This window comes from Canis lupus, chromosome 8 (genome assembly GCF_048164855.1).
Source record: "Canis lupus baileyi chromosome 8, mCanLup2.hap1, whole genome shotgun sequence".
Taxonomy (NCBI): domain Eukaryota; kingdom Metazoa; phylum Chordata; class Mammalia; order Carnivora; family Canidae; genus Canis; species Canis lupus.
Genome location: NC_132845.1, coordinates 22,429,552 through 22,450,757, shown reverse-complemented (window position 1 = coordinate 22,450,757; position 21,206 = coordinate 22,429,552). Strand labels below are relative to the sequence as shown.

General features: G+C 43.5%; 1 protein-coding gene and 1 long non-coding RNA gene across 2 annotated transcripts in view; one reads left to right on the top strand and one right to left on the bottom strand.

Annotated features, from left to right (window-relative positions):
- Positions 1 to 21,206, top strand: part of ABCA4 (ATP binding cassette subfamily A member 4) — a 129,551-nt gene that overhangs the window by 77,411 nt on the left and 30,934 nt on the right. Inside the window, exons 24-35 of the mRNA XM_072834577.1 lie at positions 396 to 480; positions 3,639 to 3,844; positions 4,206 to 4,254; positions 7,924 to 8,177; positions 10,758 to 10,882; positions 11,342 to 11,440; positions 12,260 to 12,446; positions 16,700 to 16,794; positions 18,301 to 18,333; positions 19,906 to 20,011; positions 20,136 to 20,210; positions 20,435 to 20,604. Coding sequence (XP_072690678.1) covers positions 396 to 480; positions 3,639 to 3,844; positions 4,206 to 4,254; positions 7,924 to 8,177; positions 10,758 to 10,882; positions 11,342 to 11,440; positions 12,260 to 12,446; positions 16,700 to 16,794; positions 18,301 to 18,333; positions 19,906 to 20,011; positions 20,136 to 20,210; positions 20,435 to 20,604 — 1,484 coding nt within the window. The remainder of the gene's footprint in view (positions 1 to 395; positions 481 to 3,638; positions 3,845 to 4,205; positions 4,255 to 7,923; positions 8,178 to 10,757; positions 10,883 to 11,341; positions 11,441 to 12,259; positions 12,447 to 16,699; positions 16,795 to 18,300; positions 18,334 to 19,905; positions 20,012 to 20,135; positions 20,211 to 20,434; positions 20,605 to 21,206) is intronic.
- On the bottom strand, positions 17,732 to 19,380 carry LOC140637982 (uncharacterized). The gene is made up of 3 exons (XR_012035094.1): positions 18,919 to 19,380; positions 18,631 to 18,797; positions 17,732 to 18,521 (listed from the first exon to the last, which is right to left on the bottom strand). It is a non-coding gene; the product is annotated as an uncharacterized lncRNA (long non-coding RNA).

Below are 21,206 nucleotides of genomic sequence, written 5' to 3'. Positions count from 1 at the left end.
ACCTAGGCCTCTGGCCACCCCCGTAGTGTAAGGGTCAGGCTGCCTCCAGGTTTTCCAGTACTGGGTAGACTTCACAGGCCAGCATGCATCCATGAGGATGGAGGAGCAGAATGTCTTGCACACGCCAGCCTACAGCTGTCATATGATAATGACAAGCCAAAGGTGTCCTTTGAGGAGCTGCTACTACTCTCTGTGCCTGACTCACACATTCTCCATGATAAAATCAAATAACCACACCCTCAGAATGCTCATGTGAGGTAATATATTAAAATGGGCGGGGGGGAGGGAATCTGTTGACTACTTTGGGCGACAAGAAACAAATGAAGCACAGTGGGGATGGCAGTTGGCCTCAGGGAGATGCTGTCATTCAAGTGACTGACGCCTGTCTGTTGTAGGGGACCTGCAGCTGTGCATCTGAGGGTTTTTCTACCAGGTGTCCAGCCCACATAGATGAGATAACGCCAGAACAAGTCTTGGATGGTAAGCACTGGGGCAGGCTATTTCTTGGTTCTTGTCTAGCAATCATCTCTCCACATGGTAGGTGTGTCCTGTTGTCATATGTTGTAATGGGAGTAAAGAGAAAAACTATACTTCTCAAGCCCATGGACATGCAGTTGCTCATCTTTCTGTTTGGCCTTCTTTCTCCTCCATCCCTGGAGGGATTTTAGAAGCCCCGGGCCTAAGGACCTCCTCCCTTAATTAAGGAATCCAGTCTGTCCACTCCTTGTCCTGGCCCATGTTAAGCTTCCCTACCTGGATCATTCTGTCCTGGCTCTAGGCAGCATTACTTAAGTCTCTGAAGAAGGGGTACTGTAGGTGCTCAGGTGGGGCCCTCGGGTGGGGCCCTCAGGTGAAACCATGGTGACATACAGCTCCTAGTGAACTTTTCCAGAGAGTCAGACTGCATGGAGTGGATGCCAAGTCACACATCTTTATGACACTCTTGACTTTTCCCTCAGAGTCCCAACTTCCTAGCAATTCCCCTTGAGTTAGGGTGCATTAAATCTCATCAGGGGCACCCCCACCTCCAGGGAGGTGCAGAAGAGAAGTTCTCATTGTAAGCATTTATCCCACAGGACCTAACCTTAGGGACCCAAAGTGCTTGCCAACATTCTTTTTTTTTTTTTTTTTTTTGCCAACATTCTTGTACTCCATTAAGGCCCACTTCATCCAACCTCTGGGGTGTCTTTGCAAATGGAATACCACACACCCCATATCTTTAAAAGGGAGCAAAATTAAACCTGTATACTGATCCATGTGGATGATGGAGGGGGATGAGGAGGGAAAGTATCTGCTTATCAAAGAAGAAACAAAATTTTCTATTTAGACTATTCTTTTTTCTAAATCTGAAGAATTTACTGACTAAAATCTGGTGAAAGGGGAAAACTAGACACTATTTATATACTGTGCTTGAAACTTGAGGGAAAATGCCCAGGTTTGCATCATGTTTACTGTCACCCACTCTTTGCATGGATAAAAGCTGTGGTGCCCGTGAACATGTCTTGTCGGGATGACTGCTGTGTCTTCTCCCTAGCCTGCCTTGACATGAGTCTCTCCCAGCTTGCTGGAGTTCCTTCCCAGGAGGAATCTTGGTCAATACATTGATAGTTTTTAAAAACCAATACAGGGATGCACCAAAATCTAGTTGGAAACAGGGCCTGTTGGCTGGAGTCATTTTTTTAATATTCCTTTGTTTCTATATAAATGTTTATTTTCTTTGACTACAAGGGGGGTAGTGTGAACTGTAGGAAGCACAGTAAGCTGTTATGCCCCAGATAAGAAGATGTAGATCATTCTGCTCCCCAGTTAGTTCCCTGGAAAGCTTTCCCCTCACACACAACCATGTACCACCCATACACATACACACATACACACACACCCCTCTCTGCCAGACATTGCAAGAGCTTCTACACTCCAGGGCTCCCCTTGGAAGGCTGACACACATGACTAAGATACAATTCCTGGGAATCCAGTAGCTTTGGGCTCAATTTCCTTCCTCAGAGAACAATGCACATGACCCCTAGAGAGCTGTTAGGGCAAAGCTGCTTCCTCACGCAAGGAACCCTCCAGCCCCTGTGTGAAGTCATCCCAGAGCTAAAGACAATTGAGTCCACTTTGTGAATCTGACATAAAACAAGCCTTCCAGTCCAGCTAAACAGAAGGACATGGATTAAAAGCCATGAAATCCCTCCACATGGGTCATTTTTAAGACAAAGTGAAGAATACACCAGGTGACCCTCACTGAGAGGACTGCTTGCAGAAATCCATGAGAGCTGGGTTCTGAGTCCCTAGAATTCCTCTCCCTTTGACCTGCTTCTCTAGATAATACGGAACTGTCTCTTCAGATACATGCTTTAAAATTTTTAAATTCAATTTTTAATTTTATTTTTTTAAATATTTTATTTATTTATTCACGAGAGAGACAGAGAGGCCGAGACATTGGCAGAGGAAAAGGCAGGCTCCTTGTGGGAAGCCTGACATGGGACTTGATCCTGGGACCCCAGGATCATGACCTGCACCGAAGGCAAACGCTCAATCACTGAGCCACCCAATCATTCCCAGATTTTAATTTTAAATAATACATGCTTATTATGCATGAAATTCAATTCCAAATATATGAGAGTGTCAAGTAAATACTTGTTACTGGACACTTCCTCACAGCCCATGTTGTACACCCCATACTCCATGCCCCCCCACAGCTGACTCTACAGCTTCTGCATTTCCTAAGATCAGGGTATTAAGGTTGATTGGTTTGTTCATTGGAGGAGATAAGTGCAGTCCCAAGGGAAATGGCACATTCCTTTAAAGAGTTAGACCAGGCTTTCGTGTATGATTTAGGAAGGGGAGTTCTCATCCAGCTTGGTTACCAGTACCCCCGCCGCCCCCCCCCCCCCCCCCCCCGCTGCCCAGGTATGCACCTTGGTGCATCTTGGGCAAATCACCCATAGCTTGGGCCAGACAAGGAAAAGGAAAGCAACTTTCACTTAACCTTCAGGCTTGTGAATAAGAAGGAGCAACGGTGATGATAAGAGCTTTCTTACTAGAGATGATGTTCACAATAACAATAGCTGCTAATATTTACCTAGGCACCAGATACATCATTCTAAGGGTCTTGAGTATATTAATTCACCCAGTCCTCCAGTAAAATGGGTGGGTGCCATTATTTCCCCCTTTAAACAGATGAAAAAACTAGGGTATGACCTACCTGATATGACAGAGCTTGTAAGGGACAAGCCATCCGATCCCTCTCCCTCTCAGTACTGTTCACAGGGTGTACTAGGCTCAAACAGACCAGATGCACCTTCAGTCCTCTGCAGGAGTCACTATTATGGAATGAAATGTCCCTTACTAGGGTGTCTGGGTGGCTCAGCTGGTTAAGCATCTGCCTTCAGCTCAGGTCATGATCCCAGGATCCTGGGATCAGGCTCCCTGCCCAGCGGGAAATCTGTTTCTCCCTCTCCCTCTGCAGTTCCCCCTGTTTGTGCTCATTTTCTTTCTCTCTCTCTCTCTCTGTCAAATAAATAAATAAATAAAATTTAAATGCCCCTTAAGCAGAAGAAAGTAGGGGATGTGAGCAAGTTCACAGTCTCCCAGGTTCTGGAAAACAGAGTTGATGTCAGTCTCTTTTTTTGCCCTAGGGGATGTGAATGAGCTGATGGATATGGTACAACACCATGTTCCAGAGGCAAAGCTGGTGGAATGCATTGGTCAAGAACTTATCTTCCTCCTTCCAAATAAGAATTTCAAGCAGAGAGCATATGCCAGCCTTTTTAGAGAGCTAGAAGACACACTAGCTGACCTGGGGCTCAGCAGTTTTGGAATTTCTGACACTCCCCTGGAAGAGGTAAGGCTGAGATTCCAGCTGGTTTCCATCAGGTAGCAGAAAAGGGGGTTCTTTGCAGAAGTCTAATACTAGGAGGACATTTTATAAAGGCAAAAACCCATAATTCCCCACCCAAGCATAGCAACTGTCTTCATTTTTGGTTCATTTCCTCATGCCTTTGTCTATACAGAAACAAATTTTACATAGTTGTGGTCACCGTGTGCATATACTTTTATATTTATAGAAGACTATGTTCTTAGATAAATTGCAATGTATTTTCCTTCCATTATGAAGCAGTACCCAACAAAATTGAAGTTGGGTTAGTTTTTTTTCTGAGAATGGAATGTCTAAACCAAATTTTCTCTTTTTCCCTTCTTGACAGATTTTTCTGAAGGTCACGGAGGATTCTGATTCAGGACCTCTGTTTGCTGGTATGGTTCCAGAGTGTGTTCCCTCATCACACTCCCCAAGCTCTGTATTGAAAAATCTAAGGAAAATTTCATGAAACAACAAAGCAGGCAAATACTCCTTCACAGTATTTACCAAACCCCTGAGTAACACATTTTGCATTCTTGGTTCCTTTAAATGACGAAAGAATGACAAATTGGAATTAGGTCTGCATGAAAAGACTCTAGATGAATGAGGATTCTTAAGGAGTTCAGGCTGGGAACTTTGCCACTCCTAAGCTTCTTATCCCACTTTTGGGTCTCCTATACTTGCCCTGTCACCATCCTTATCTGCTCCTCTTATCTCCACCAGGCTTCTGATCCACTCCTGTCTGCATGAATGACAGCCCAGAGTCCCTAGAGATAATAGCGATCGTGAATGCAACCCAGATGCCAACTGAGATCTTCTGGCCTCTTTGAGGCAGAGATAAAATTATTCTGAGCCTTCATTTAGTGCCTGATGGAAATTTGCAAATCCATAATTTCTGTGGATTTGGGGACCTCTCTTCTATATGTGTGAGCCTGGGCACCAACTTGCCCCTTCTATGATCTCTACTAAAACCCCAGAGCCACACAAAGTGTTCATAAGAGAAGTTACTATGGAGGCTAGGGGATAGGGAGATGGACAAGTAGGCAGGATTACCTGCCATGACACAAGCCACTTCTGATTGAATAATAGGCATCCAGCCACACTAAAATCCTCTATCTGGCTCCCCCGTCTCCATTGTGTTTTCCTCTGTCCTGTTCATGGGCAGAGCTGCATGGACATTCTCCTTTGATGCCTTGGGCTCCGCCTATTGGTTACCTCTCTCTGCCCAGTACAGTAGAGCACAGCAAAGACTGTTTCCTTCCTGTGAAGTTTCTGATGCCAACTCTTAAGATAGTATGGTTTTCATCTTGCTTCGTAAGTGGTCCCAGAAGTCTGCTTACCAGCTTATGCCTAGAACTACCAGTGGTCAAATATACCAGCCCAAATGCGCTGCATGGTCCAGGTGGTCATGCAGTGGCCAGAAGAGTTGGGCATCCTGGCAGAATGAGAGGGAAGGGCAGTCTTCCGGAGAGGGTGGGAGCAGCTCACCAAAGGGCGCAGCTGTTCTTTCCAGCTTTGCAGACACAGCAACTGAGTTGTCCCAGGTCACCCAAAGACAAAGACTTACAGTAACCAAGGCCACAATAAAAATATGCAAATTTATATTGGATGCTATATGATGGTTTCAAGAGTTGGGGCTTTTATCTGCACAGAATACTCCTTAATAATTAGGTCTTATCAGGAAAATAAGTAACACATCAGAAGACTGATCAGTCCTGGCACAGAATAGGAAGTTCCAAAGAGACATGCAGGGGTAGAAGCTAAGAGTGTAGCTGCTAGAATAAGGTGGATCCCCATAATTTGCCTCACAATTTGCTAACTGAGTAGCTTTGGGGAAATACTGAGTCCTTTTTTACTTCAAATTCCTCATCTCCAAAATGGGGTAAATAATAGTACCCACCTTTTAGGATTGTTGAGAGAATTAAATGAGTTAATACATGCCGAGTGTTAACACAGCCTGTGATTTCTGATTGAGATTTAGCAAAATCCTAATGTCAACATTTACAAATCATCTTTTACCTCAAACTTGTTTAACCCTTTATATTTCATGGAGCACTTAACATCCATTGTTTTGTCACTATAATCTCATGGAGCTGCTAAGGCACAGGTTAGCCCCTTCTGGGAAAAACTGAGTTTACACAGATTGGATGACTTGCCTTAAAGTCACTCAGGCTTCTGAGTTTTACTCCCTGGTTTTAGCTCTCAAATATAGGACCAAGTCCATACTCTCACTGCTCCCATTTTTCAGATGGCTAAATGCATTTTTTAATTGGCTCAGTTTTAGAGATGACAGTTTCTGATCTTATCTCCAGTCTGGAGGAACTTGCTATCCATTGGGGGCGCAAGTTTCAAGGTACCAGAAGGGTCATTGCCGCTTCTGAGGGTGTGGCTCACAGCCAGTGACCACTAGAGGGCAGCAGAAAGCCAGGAACAAACAGTTCTTGCCCTCAGCTCTTGCCTGGGCAGTGGGCTCCGGTCTGGATGGGGCATCAGAAAGAGAGCAAAGCTTATGGGATAGACCTGGGGAAAGGCAGCAGGGATCTCACCAGAGGGAGGGCGAGCCACACACACACCAAATCTGAACCCTCGGGGCACCATGGTGGCTCAGTCAGTTAAGCGTCTGACTCTTGGTTTCAGCTGGTGTCATGATCTCAGGGTCTTGTGGGATCTAGAGCCCCACGTTGGGCTGTCCACTTAGAGGGAGTCTGCTTCTTCTCTCTATCTCCTGCCCCTCCCGCTGCTTGGACTCTCTCACTGTCTCTCTAAAATAAATGTTAAAATCTTAAAAAAAAAAAAAAAATCTGAGCCCAGATGAGAGAGAGGAGGCAGGAGAACTGGGACTCTGACACTAGGTCATCAGTGAGCCTACAAAGCCAGAGTGCTGCATTGCAGGTGCCCATGAGTATTGGGTGAAAGGATGACTGGGTTGACCCAACTCCCTTTGCAGCTGCGCTTGTGCTAGGGGACTCTAGGAGGGTCAAGAAAGCAGCTGGGGACCAACCAACAGTCCTCTAGGCTCTCTCTTTATGTCCAACAACATGTTCTACACATGAACATTAATTGGTGATGATAAACTATAGCTTCGGCATAACTAATGACTTGCAGTGAGTAGTTCTTAGAGCACATTTACATGTTAGCTCATATAATCTTCAGAACAACCCTGTGAGATATTTTCACTTTCATTTTACAGATATAAAAACTAGATTTAGACTGAGTGAGTCACTTAGCCCAATTTATGCATCAAGTAAGAGTCAGGATTCAAACTCAGGTCTCCTAACTCCTAGTTCATTAGTCTTTCCACCACTTCTCAGGGGCTTCTAAGAATTTAGAAAAAAACAAGTCAACTCTGACTTTTACGTCAGTCCACAGGTTACAGATTAATACATTTTGCTATGTATAAATTCAGATAATACAAAAAAGGCTAAAATCACCCTTTCCCTTCATCCCTGCCCCTTATCCAGCTCCATCCCTGAAGTACTAACTTCTTTAAGCATTTGGTGGATATTTTGTGAGAGCTTTGTAGTTACATATATATATGTGTGTGTGTGTGTGTGTGTGTGTATGTATAAAATATAATTTGTTATATATATGTGCTAACATAAGTATGATCTTATTATACATACTGCTCTGTAACTTCAATTTTTTTTTACTTAGTTATATGTATTAGACCTCTCTGTCAATGCATTTATATCCTCTTTTCTTTGGCTCCCGTAGAGACTTTTTAAAGGATTTTGGGTGATTCCGTCTATAGGTCTATAGATGATTTACACTAAAAAATAAAACTTTTATTTTATTTTTATTTATTGATTTTATTTTTAGTCAGTTCCACACCCAATGTGGGCCTTAAACTCATGACCCTTGGTTTAAGAGTCATGTGCTCTGCTGATGGATCCAGCTAGGGGCCCCCCAAATAGAATTTTTTAAAGTTTATTAACCTACCTGGCCTGATATTTTGTCACTGATTTAAATGAAGGGAAAAACCAGTGGAGTAAGAAATAATGGTATATGAGAGTCAAACCTTGTGAGTATTTTTCTAAATTTATTAATCCAATCTTCCAAATCAGGTGGCACTCAACAGAAAAGAGAAAACCTCCGACACCCCTGGTTGAGCCCTAGAGAGAAAGCCAGACAGATTCCCCAGGGCTCCAATGGCTGCTCTGCAGAGCCAGCTCCTCACCCAGAGGGCCAGCCGTCCTCAGAGCCAGAGGCACGCAGCCGGCTCAACACAGGAGCGCAGCTCATCATCCAACATGTGCAGGCATTGCTGGTCAAGCGATTCCACCACACTATTCGCAGCCACAAGGACTTCCTGGCCCAGGTATTACTATTGGTCCCTGCCCGTGCTTGGCTGCTGGTGGCCACCGCCTGCCTGCCCTCTCCTGGCCTTACCATCTTCTCCTCGGCTTTCTCCTGCACGTGCTTCAAACACAGAGATGAGCACCCTCTTTAGGTTCTATTGGCTTTGTTTGCTCCTTGCCAACTTTTATTTTAATTCTTAGTAACATAAAGATTCTTCCTAAGTTTTTTGACCTCACCAAGCAGAGAAAATAAAATAATAACAATTATATTGATTGTTTTTATTCTTACAGTGAAGGATAAAGTCATATTTTCATTTTTTTAAAAGATTTTATTTATTCACTCATGAGAGACACAGAGAGACACAGGCAGAGGGAGAAGCAGGCTCCATGCAGGGAGCCCGACGTGGAACTCGATACCAGTTCTCCAGGATCATACCCTGGGCTGAAGGTGGCCCTAAACCGCTGAGCCACCCAGGCTGCCGCATATTTTCATTCATTTTTGCAATGACCCTACATATTAAGGTTATTGGCCTCTTTTTTTCTTTTCTTTTTTTTAATTAACTTCTTTTTTAAGATTTTATTTTATTTTTTTCATGAGAGATAGAGAGAGGCAGAGACATAGGCAGAGGGAGAAGCTCCCCTATAGGGAGCCCAGTGTGAGACTCGATCCCAGGACCCTGGGATCATGCCCTGAGATTCAACCACTGAGCCACCCAGGCATCCCTAATTCACTTTTTTATTTTAATTCCAGTATTATTAACCTACAGTGTTATATTAGTTTCAGGTGTACAATATAGTGATTTAGCAATTCTTTGTTACTTAGTGCTCATCATGACAAGTGCGTTCCTCAATCCCCATCACCTATTTCACCCTCCCTCCTTTGGTAACCATCAGTTTATTCTCTATAGTTAAGAGTATGTTTCATGGTTTGTCACTTTTTCTTCCCTTTGTTCATTTGTTTTATTTCTTAAATTCCACATATGAATGAAATCATATGGTACTTGTCTTTCTCTGACTTATTTTGCTTAGCATTATACTCTCTAGCTCCATCCATGTCATTCCAAATGGCAAGATTCCATTCTTTTTATGACTGAATAATATTCCATTATATATATCTCATGTCTTCTTTATTCATCTATCAGTGGACATGGGCTGCTTCCATAGTTTGGCTATTGTGAATAATGCTGCAATAAACATAGAGGTGCATATATATCCCTTTGAATTGGTGTTTTTGTATTTTGGGGTAAATACCCAGTAGTGCAAATTACTGGTTCATAGGGTAGTTCTGTTTTAACTTTTTGAGGAACCTCCATACTATTTTCCACAGTGACTGCACCACTTTGCATTCCCACCAAGGGTTCCTTTTTCGCCACATCCTTGCCAACACTTGTTATTTATGTTTTTGATTGAAGCCATCTAACAGGTGCGAGGTGATATCTCATTGTGGTTTTGATTTGCATTTCCCTGAGGATGAGCGATTTTGAGCATCTTTTCACGTGTCTATTGGCCATCTTCTTTGGAGAAATGTCTGTTCATGTCTTCTGTCCATTTTTAAACTGGATTATTTGTTTTGGGGGTGTTGAGTTGTATCAGTTCTTTATATATTTTGGATACTAACCCTCTATCAGATATGTCATTTGCAAATATCTTCTCCCATTCTGTAGGTTGCCTTTTAGTTTTGTTGATTATTATTATTTTTTTTTTTTGCTGTGCAGAAGCTTTTTATTATGATGCAGTTTCAGTCACTGATTTTTGCTTTTATCTCCCTTGCCTCAGAAGACATATCTAGAAAAACGTTGCTGTGGCTGATGTCAGAGAAATTATTTCCTATGTTCTCTTCTAAGATTTTCATGGTTTCTGGTCTCACATTTAGGTCTTTTATCCATTTTGAGTTTATTTTTGTGTGTGATATAAGAAAGTGGTCCAGTTTCATTCTTTTGCATGTTGTTCAGTTTTCCCAACATCATTTGTTGAGGAGACTTTTTCCCATTGCTTATTCTTTCTACCTTTGTCAAAGATTAATTAAGTGCTTATTTCTGGGTTTTCTTTTGTGTTCCATTGATCTATTTGTCTCTTTTTGTGCCAGTACCATACTATTTTGATTACTACAGCTTTGTAATATAACTCAAAGTCTGGAATTGTGATACTTCCTCTTTTGTTCTTTTTCAAAATTTCTTTTGGCTATTCAGGGTCTTTTGTTCTGAACAAATTTTAGAATCCTAAAATGTGAAAAATGTTATTGGTATTTTGATAGGAATTGCAAACAATCTATAGATTGTTTTGGGTACTCTTATTTTCTTTTTATACTTTTTATTCAGATATAGAAACTCTAGTTCACCTCTGGCTGAACTTTGGCTACTTCAGTGCTCAGTATTGGGCTACTTTAGCCATTCTTCAACGGCCACCAGAACATTCTGTTTTCTTCTACACATCTTGCCTTTTCACGTCTCCCCTTTTAATGTTCCCCAGAAGCCTTATCTTCTTCACCAGAACCCAGTTATGAGGCTACAGGATAAATGTTTAAAAGAACGAATGTGTGTGTGTGTGTCTTTTACATACCACCTACCAACACCCACATTGCCATGTTTATTTTCCAACAGATTGTGCTCCCAGCCACTTTTGTGTTTTTGGCTCTGATGCTTTCCATCATTGTCCCCCCCTTTGGTGAATATCCTGCTTTGATCCTTCACCCCTGGATGTATGGGCAGCAGTACACTTTCTTCAGGTGTGTAGACTTATCCCTAAAGGTCATCATTCACCCCCATGTGTTGTGGGGCTCCCAGGTCAGACTGCTTGGTGGGACCTTCACCTTTCCACTCCCTAGTGACCCATGTGGTAGGGGTCCTTGCACTGCCCTTCAAAGGGAGGTTAATGTAGCTGCAACTTGGTAAAGGTGATCCAAAGTGGACAACCAGGACTGCCAGGAGTGAGGAAAGATAAAGTAAAGGATGGGCAAGTAGGTTGAAGTATATACATGATATGCCATCAGATCACTGGGCATGTGTGAGTAGCACACTCCCTTCTCAGGAAACCTATAACCACCCCTAGACAGCATTCTATGGCTTGTGTACATGCCTAGTACGTAGCAGTCATTCGGTAAATGCCTGTCAAGTTGCATGTTGACTCTTTTGTCCCTTTGTCCCAGTCATCTATCTGTCAAGTAAGGCCCTCTCATTCTGTCTAGTTTGGACCAGCCGGGCAGTGAACAGCTTGCGGCACTTGCAGATGTCCTCCTGAATAAGCCAGGCTTTGGCAACCGCTGCCTGAAGGAAGAATGGCTTCCGTAAGTCCCTGCACACCCTTGTCCTACCATCAATAGCTGTCCCTGGGGATCCCTGATGGTGGGGTCCTGGGATGGCAGGTTGGGAGAGGCCCCATCTCAGTCCTGTAATAACACAGGGGCTTTCATACGCCTGACCGCCACCCAGCCTCTCCTTCAGCGCCCATGTGCAAGGGTATCACCACCTCTTACGAGAATCCCCTTCAGTCACTGGGATGCTCTGTATTTCTAGAATTCTTGATATAGAAAGTTCCATACTGAGTTAACATATGCTTCCCACAACTTATTTGAAAGGAATCTGAAACAGGAAAGGAGGGAGATGAAGGATGTGCTATTGTTTAATTGGACCTAGAATGACATTAATTACATGTGTGGCCAATTTTCAATTATTGCTGTAAATATAGAGAAGAGAGTTATAGATGGCAGTTGAAATCCACCAAGAATCATAAAATTTCAATATAATTTTAACTGCTTTTCTCATTCAGTGTTTTTCAGAGCTATCAGTATGGACCAAAACAGACTAAGTTCAAATTCTGCTTTTATTTGCTCTGTTTCTCAACAGCTAGAGGTGCCAGGAAGAAGAAGGGAGATAGGACAGTCCAGAAAGCAGATGATTATTGCCCAGCCCCATACCTAGTCAATCAACAAAATTCTAGTCTTGACTTTTTAAAGGAGAAACTAACCTCCAAGAATAGAAGAAGAAAACTCATGGGTCTGGGGAGATAGAAGAAAAGCTAAGGAGAAGGCTGGGCGCTATTTCTCATTTAGGGGGATTTTTATCAACTGGAGCTTCTTGTGAAATCTTTTCTTGCCTTCCATGAGGGAATACCCCTGTGGCAATTCAACCCCCTGGAAGACTCCTTCTGTGTCCCCGAACATCACCCACCTGTTCCAGAAGCAGCAGTGGACACCAGAGAAGCCCTCGCCTTCCTGCAGGTGCAGCACCAGAGAGAAGCTCACCATGCTCCCAGAGTGCCCCGAGGGCGCAGGGGGGCTCCCACCCCCTCAGGTACCTTGACCCTCTCTGAGAAACCAGGGGCCCCAAATCTACCTGTGACAGCACAGATTGGGGAGATACACTGTGCCTCCTAACTTTCTAGCCAACTAACATTTCAACCTGACCATTGAGTGAAGGGGCCCTGCATGTCCTTGGGTCCTCTTGGAGGGGCATGCTAAAGGGCCCTGTCACAGCCAGTAGCTTCATTTTCCCTCAAGCACTCCCTCTTCAATCTAGTTAAAGAAATTTTAGGGATGCCTGGGTGGCTCAGCAGTTGAGCACCTGCCTTTGGCTCAGGGCATGATCCCCGAGTCCCAGGATCGAGTCCCACATGGGGCTCCCTTCATGGAGGCTGCTTCTCCCTCTGCCTATGTCTCTGCCTCTCTCTGTGTGTCTCTCATAAATAAGTAACTAAAATATTTTTTAAAAATTTTTAAACAGTAAAATATACAAGTCATGTATGCTCATCACAGAAAATTAAAAGATACAGTTAAGTCAGAAGAAAAAAAAGCCTATAATTGGAGATAACTGATAGCATTTGCTTTTTATCCATTCAAGCAGGAGTCTATTCAAAATGCTATCTTGAAACCTATTTTTACTTAAAAACATATCATGAACATATGTTCATGTCAGTAAACATACATTTACATCATCATTTTTAAAATTTTTTAAATTTAAAAATTTTTTTATACATCATCATTTTTAATGCCTGCATATTATCCTACTGGTTCCATTTAACTTGTTTAGCTAATCTCTCATTGAAGATGTGTGTTTTCAGTTTTTTCCATCGTAAACACCGTAGTGTCCATTTAAATGCATGTGTATTTGCACACTGTTTAACAGCCTAATTAAGATGTTTGCCATGTGCTGTGCAACATGCATACACGTGTGCACACACACAGAATCAGCCAGCTACATTTTTCTCTGAGCAGCATCCTCTTTTGGGAGGTCTGAACTCCTTAATGTATCACCCCAGTGAGCCTTTCCCAGAGGTGTCAGAGACAGTGAAAGGGACCAGAGAAGTCTCACTCTGCCTTCAATTGCTAAGAGGCCTCCCAGCTGACTTCCATGGAACTGGGCCTTGTGTGGCCCTCTCTAATGATTTACCAGTGAACGAACGATTCCCCAAGAAGCAGTGTGTCATAGCGGAAGGAGCACTGGCATCAGAGAGCCCCGGGCTGGCTACTTGGACTGTCTGAGCTTTAATTTCCCCATTTATAAATTAAAGATAACTACTTATTTCACAGCATTATTATGAGAACTCAGTGAAATAATGTGAGTAAAGAAACTATATTATTTAGAATCAGATTCAACTCAACTGATGACAACCTCAAACTGACAGTGGATAAAATAGGACACAATTTGTTCCCCTCTCATGTGAAAGTCTATGCAGACCATCCATGACATTGTGTTTTGTTGCTGAGGAGGAGTAACATGCCTTAGCCTCATTGGCCAAGATGATAGAACCTACTTTCCTAGTAGCAGAGTAGAGGAAGAAGAGTGGGCAAAGTGCAAATGCACTATCTTTTAAGGAAGACTTCCAGAAGCCACTGCACTGCACTTTCTCTTATACACAATTATACAGAATAGACATCAGGGAAAGATTGGGAACTATATAATCTTTATTCTGGGAGGCCTTGAACCCAACAAAAAAGTGTATTACTATGGCAAACAGCAGAAGGGCAGAGCACATCATGGGGGACAACTAAATCTTGCCATTGCATCATCAATCACAGTTGCTGGTCTATAAGTGATTCTGTGTTTGTGAGCATTCTCCTATCTTTTTCTCTCTCTTTTTACTTGCTAAAAGCATATACCTTTATATTTCTCAAGTCATGTGTTTTTCCTTTGAACCACAACTCGGCCACTGCGGCGCCATAGAGATCCTAGAAGAGGGAATCAGGGAACTTGTTCCAGTTCTCTGTATTCCAAGAGGAAGCTTTGCTTTTGTTGAGATGACTGAGGGGCCCTGTGGCTGCTTCTACTTAGATACATCAGCAGTGGGACACTGAGGTTATGACACTGCACATGGGGTCCTTTGCTGGGAAGACAGGGAAGGAAGGCTAAGCATAGATATGTGGAGATTCATTTCCTCAGTGAATCCTACCTCAGAGGCTGCCTTCCTATTTTAGGAACTTTTTTTTCAATTATTAGTCTTTGGTCCCTGGTGGGAAATTTTAACAGACCCCCATAGCCAGAGTCCTGGAAAAAGGCAAGCCAGTTCCTGTGATTTTTTTTTTATCACTCCTGCATTTCCTCACTATCATTTATGCTTCCTTTGGGAGCAAAATTGAATCTCAGGCATCAACACAGGAGGGGATGTGTGTGTGTGTCTGTATGTGTGTCTGTGTGTCTGTGTGTAAAAGACAAACAGACACACACATTCACATTTAGACCCACTCACTCCACTCAGTCAAACACACTCTCCTATTCAGCCTGGAATAAGGCCAGAGGGTTTGGGCTTCACTCATCAGAAGCAGTACCTTGTACATATCAGGTAAATGGGGGTGGTGATACAGCCTTCTTTAAGGTCCCTTCCTGTCCTAGCATTCTTTGAGTGGTGGTAGGTCTTGAGGTGAAAGTGTTCCATCCCTGACTTCTAGAATACACAGAGATCAAATTATAGGACTATTTTTATTTGCTAGAAGTTTTAGAAGATAATTCATCACAAATTACCAGACACCAGCAATTGTTCCAGCCTAGATTCTCCCTGGGTAGCTTAGCAGGTCCCTTGGGTGCCCTTTTCAGCTTGAGAATCAGGGTGATAGAGTGGTGGAAAGAGCAGGGCTATGGAGACAAACAGATGTAGATTCAAATCCTAGATAAACCCCCTATAACTTCTGTGACTTGGTGCACATTAGCTGAGCTTTCTGGACCTCCAATTCTCTGGCTGTAAATTAAAGCAACAATTTCTCTTTCATAAGAGTGTACGGATAAGGGAGACAATGTTTCTAGAGCATTTAACACAGAGCCTGGCACACAGTAAGCATTCAGTAGGTGCCTGTCCTCCTAGCTTTGGAGGAACCATGTGAAGAAAGTGAATTGAAGGGAGTAAAATGGAAAGGGGGAGGGGAGACAGAAAGTGTACAAAAATGAAAAGAATGATATGTGATGTGTTTCTAATGCACCAAAGATACCCTCAGCTACATCTGGGTTGTGCCCTTGACACCTCAGGTTCTTGATTGACCAGAACTGAACCCAAGACTATGTAGATCCAAATTTAAAGTAATACTGCCACCTGGTGGCCAAATGCATGCACTTTGTAAATCTTCCAAAGGTGAAACAAGCTTCCAGTTCTAGATATATTTTGAAAGCAATCTGTAAATTGTAAGGGACTGTTTGAATTCTTTCACTCATGTCACAAGTATATTGTTTTCCTACATTCCAGGTGCTATTCTTAAGGCTAGGGACACCACAGAGAAAGTCCCTGCTCTCCCAGAATTTATATCACACAGGGAAGTAACAGACAAAAACAAGTTAGCAGATGAATTGGAAAGAAAATTTGAGATAGAGATCCAGATGAAAAGATCATGCAGCAGTAGGTTATGATAGAGAGTGACTACAAATAGAAAATACTTCTCTGAGGAATAAAATGTAGGCTGGTGACTTGAATGATGATAAACTAGCCATGTGAGGTTGTCCAGGCAGAGCAATACATGCAGAGGGCACGGCCAAGTGCAAAGGCACATCAGGAATGAGGGGTGTGCATGGGAGAAGCACGGGGCACAGGTGGGGAGTGTAAAGAGTAAGGAGAGTGGCTACTGGCCCCCTCAGAAAGCAGGGCAGGGCCAGATCGTGTGGCCATGTTGACCTTGGTGATGACCTTGGTGATGATCCAATAAACCCGAAGGTTTATTGGAATGGAGAAAGCAAGGACTGGGGTATTCTGATTTATATTTATAAAGCTCAGTCTGGCTGCTGTGTGGAGAATGGATTTGGGTGGGCCAGCATGGAATGAAGGAGACCAGTCTAGAAGTTTCTGTTGAGGTCCAGTTGAGGCCTGAGTGGAAGCTTGGACTAGGGTGGTAGTCTGGAATTGGAGCAATGGGGACAGAGTGGAGATTTCTTTTGGAGTTGTAACTATCCTGTCAATGGACTGGAGAAAAGAAGGGGATCAAAGATGGCTCCCACATCTTTAATTTGGGAACTAGGGATATGTCAGTGCTTTATCAGCATATTCTCAGAAGCCGAGTTCATAAATAATATTTGGAGAAGAACAAGCCTCAGATTCCAGGGTGACTAACATGGATATCTCCTTGCCTCAGAGAATACAGCGCAGCACTGAAATTCTGCAAGACCTTACCAACAGGAACATCTCCGACTTCTTGGTAAAAACATATCCTGCTCTTATACGAAGCAGGTAAGAAGAGATTCTTTCATACTTTACATCCTGGCTCCCTGTAGAAAATATTAATTAGAGAGAAAAAATTTATTTGTACAACTTACCAACAATCAGGGCAGTGGAAAAAAAAATCAGGGCAGTGGAAAATTTTTTCCCCCTGATTTACCCAAAAAAGCAATTGAGACAAATACAAGTAAAATGTAACTTAAGATTAATTCTGTTTTTGTTTTTTGTTTTATTTAGGCCAGTCTTCAAGTTTAACCCATGCACCATTAAAAATAAAATAAGAAAGCATAGAATGTATCCAATAATGCAGCCTCATGTTTCAGCTAAGAAAGACAATGTTTGGAGGGAGAGTAAAGGAGAAAAAGGAGAAAGGAGAGAAGCAAGTGAGAAAGGAAGAAGCAAAAAGGAGAATGGAACAAATCAGACCAACATAGGAAAAAAGCAGTGGGATGGCAGCATGGGAGGGAGCCCACAGGTTGGCCAGGGTTAACTGCTCCTTATCACGCCCTCGCTGTAAAATATCATCTCGATCCTTGCCCTTCAGTGTGCCAATGAGCTCTTCTGTGAGTGCCCCCTCTCAGCTCTGCAGCTGCTCTTCCCAGGCCCACAGGGGGGAAGAGCGGCTTTAACAGTCCCCATCAGAGCTTGACAAGAGCATGTTGTGAAAAGGGGATCATAGGGAACCCTGATCCAGCCCCCAAGTGCGCTGGGGCCTTAAAATAAAACATACTGTTTAATTTTCATAGTCCTTTCAGTTGCTTCCTCTGCCAGACCCTGAACAAAGGATAGATGGCCTTGGTTAACTAGAACACGCTGCCAGTGGTGAGAGCTGCTGCTGAGAAGGCAGTGCCAAGCCAGCATTAGCAAAATGAAAAACACCTTTCAAGCACAAAAATGAAAGCAAGAGTGCATAATATTTATTCAATAATGCAATAAAACAACAACCATCCCAAACTTTGTTCTCAGCAGCAAATTTGCAATATGGATTTTGGGGTTTTGTGCTTGATGACAGTGATAGTTTGTGGGCCTGAACTATGAGGTCTAGAATTGGCATCTGCTCATTACTTGTCTTATAATTTTACCCCTGATTGGCTGGAAATCAGTCTCTTAACTTTGGGCTTGTACTAAGTCAGAACTTCTCCCAAGTGTGCAGGTGATTAATAATAGGGTATTGTTTATGCAGAGTGGAAGATAGGAGGGCTGCAGCCTTCACTCTACACTGCTGTAGTGGTTGCCATATTTTCTGGTTCAGATGGTCTGACAAATGACCTGACCACGGGACCACCCAGAAAGCCCAGAATACAGGTTGTGACTTGGAGAGCCAGTGGTGGAACAGTCCTTCCTCTGCATGTGTATTTGGGCTGAGGCTCTGGGCTGGGAGGCTTCCACTTTGTTTGGATATCAGGAAATACAAAACTGCCCTGGAAGACTGAGTGGCCCCAATGAGTGTTTGGGAAGGAAAGTTAACACTACTACCTTTCTTATGGTATTCATTGTATGATTTGTTTTGGCTTTCAGCTTAAAGAGCAAATTCTGGGTCAATGAACAGAGGTAAGAAACTACTTTTGTAAGAAATTAAAATCTCAGGGGCACCTGGGTGGCTCATTTAGTTAAGCATCTGCCATGGGTTCAGGTCATAATCCGAGGGTCCTGGGATTGAGGCCCACATCTGGTTCCCTGCTGAGCAAGGGAGCCTGCTTCTCCCTCTCCTTTTGCAGCTACTCCTACTTGTGCTCTCTCTGTCAAATAAATAAATAAAATATTTTTTAAATAAAATATTTTTAAGAAGAAATAAAAATCTCAGATTGATCTATTTAAAATAATTGCACATTTTTAAAAAAGGCACACCTGGAGCCATGTGGGCTGTTCTGTGTATACTCAGGAATTCACAAGTCATGTCCTGAAGAATATGTGGGACCCAGAAGGTTCTCAGCAATAGATCTCCTTGGAGGGTATATATGGGAGGCAGTGTTCCCTGAAGAGGCATTCCAGAGCATTCTCACTCAGAGGGGGTCCTAAAACTTCAGAAGGATAACAATTTAGAAGGCTGTAGTGAGAGAACATTTAACTAAGCCCTGTTACTCTTTGGCCCATCCCTTTTGAGCCTTAGGGAGTCTGGCCCAGTCCCAGACTCACCTCGTTCCTGTGGCATTCTGGAGGCTCAAGTGGTTTCAGAGGTTTGGAGGATCATCCAGGAATATTCTGAGAGTGAGCTGACCTCCCAAGATCCCTCAGGAATAGGGCCTCTAGAATGAATGCAGAGTTGATATTAACTTAATTTTTCTGAGTGGATTCTAAATCATGAAAGGGAAATCCTGCTTTTAGAATTGCTCCCAAGAGGGACTTGTGGGGCCTCAGTTGAAGCAGAACTGGGGAGTAGGACCAACTGAGTCCCTGAGAAATAAAGTTCCCCTCTTCTGTCTTGCCTAAGCAGCAGATTAATTTGTTCAATCAAGGAGTTTGGCTTTTATCCTGCTACTGAAGGGCTTTAAATGATAGCACAACAGGTCCAGATTGGTGTTGGTGCATGATCACTTTACACCTCCAAACAGTGTGGAAGATGGGTAAGAGCAGGAGAGATCCAGTGCCAGGACCCCAATTAAAGTGCTAAACGCAGAGTTAGGGCAGGGGATCTGCAAAGCACGGAAGTGGCACCAAAAATAAGTCATTGGTTGGGGTGTAGGGTGAGTCAGGGAAGACCTTAAAGAGAAGATGATGTAAGACAGATGCGTCCAAGTTGATCAGAGGCTCAAAACAGGGAAAGGTATTCCTGGGAAGCTCGCAGCCCCACATAGGCAGAGACACCAAGGCAGCCTGGACCATCAGGGGCTCTGGAAGTGATCTGACATGGCTGGAATTTGCCACTCGTGGGAAGGCATAAGGAGGGGCGAAGTCGGAGAAGTGGGGAGAAACCAAACCCAGTAGAGATCAGGACTTATCCCGGGGGCAACAGCGAAGTGTTAATAGTTGGTTTGTGAAGTGGAGCTGTGTTGCTGACTAGTCCAGACAGTTCCCCTCCAAGTACACATTTCCCTACAGAAACTGAGAGAGCTATTGACAGGTATGAAGCACCACAGGCTTGGTTCTTGGCACTGACTTGAGGGCTTCTTGTTCCCTTGTCAGGTACGGAGGAATTTCCATTGGAGGAAAGCTCCCAATCCTCCCCATCACCGGGGAAGCACTTGTTGAATTTTTAAGCCACCTTGGCCAGATAATGAATGTGAGCGGGGTATGTAAACAACCTGGAGATTTGGGCAGAACTTTGGATGTGCTTGTGATCATGAAACAGAAATAATCATGAGTGCTAAGTGGGGGGAGGGGAAACCTTGTGCTTGTTCCTTATGGTTTTCTAGGGCCCTATCACCAGAGAGGCCTCTAAAGAAATGCCTGCTTTCCTTAAACATCTAGAAACTGAAGACAACATTAAGGTATTGGTTCTACATAATCTGCCCTAGAGCTAAAAATTCACGCAAGCTAGTGATTTTATTGTCCCAACTTAATTACATTCCCTCCCTTCTGCTGCTGAAATCTAGCCTGGAATGTCTTCCAGCTGCCAAACCCTTCCTCCTCCTCACATTCTTTTTCCTGAAGCTCATTTTTTTCTTTAAACAGCTGGAGCACAGTCTAACAAAGCCCCCTCTCTGCCCTGTAGGTGTGGTTTAACAACAAAGGGTGGCATGCCCTGGTGAGCTTTCTCAACGTGGCACACAACGCCATCTTACGGACCAGCCTGCACAAGGACAAGAATCCTGAGGAGTATGGCATCACTGTCATAAGCCAGCCCCTGAACCTGACCAAGGAGCAGCTCTCAGAGATCACAGTGTAAGCCACCGTGGCCCCCAGCCTCACAGCCCACTGGTCACCCTTTCTACTCTGTGGACACCCCAAGATGATTCTCACTAACATGAGCTGCTGGGCTGGATGTCAAGGTTGTTAAGTCAGGCACACATGAACATGAGACTTTCAAAGGCCTCGTGTATCAAACTGCTTGGCCATTCTTTCTCTTCGTATTTATTTAGAAAGTAAGCATATATTTGGTTCTCTTCCCTTTTGGCTCTTGATAGCAAGTTGCTCCTGGAGCTTACACAAATATTCTCCTTACCAGTTTGCAAAGTGGCTGCCGGGAACTAGGAAAGTTGAGCCAATCTTTCATCTCCCTGGGAATAATCGTCTTAGATTCTCGTAATTTCCCTCAGATGGCCAGGCTTTCAAGATGTCAACAGATCCTAGCCTTCCTCAAGCTTAGGCTCTTACTGCATAGCTTCAGGCAGTAAAAGACATCAAACTTGTGCAATTCGTAGTGTATGTGTGCTCTGTTTGAGACCTGACTTTGGCAGGAATGGCTTTGTTAGTGTGAACTTCTTCTGGCAAGCTATGAGGGTCCTCCTGTTCCTATCCCAGTGTATTCGGTGCCCTGAACTTGC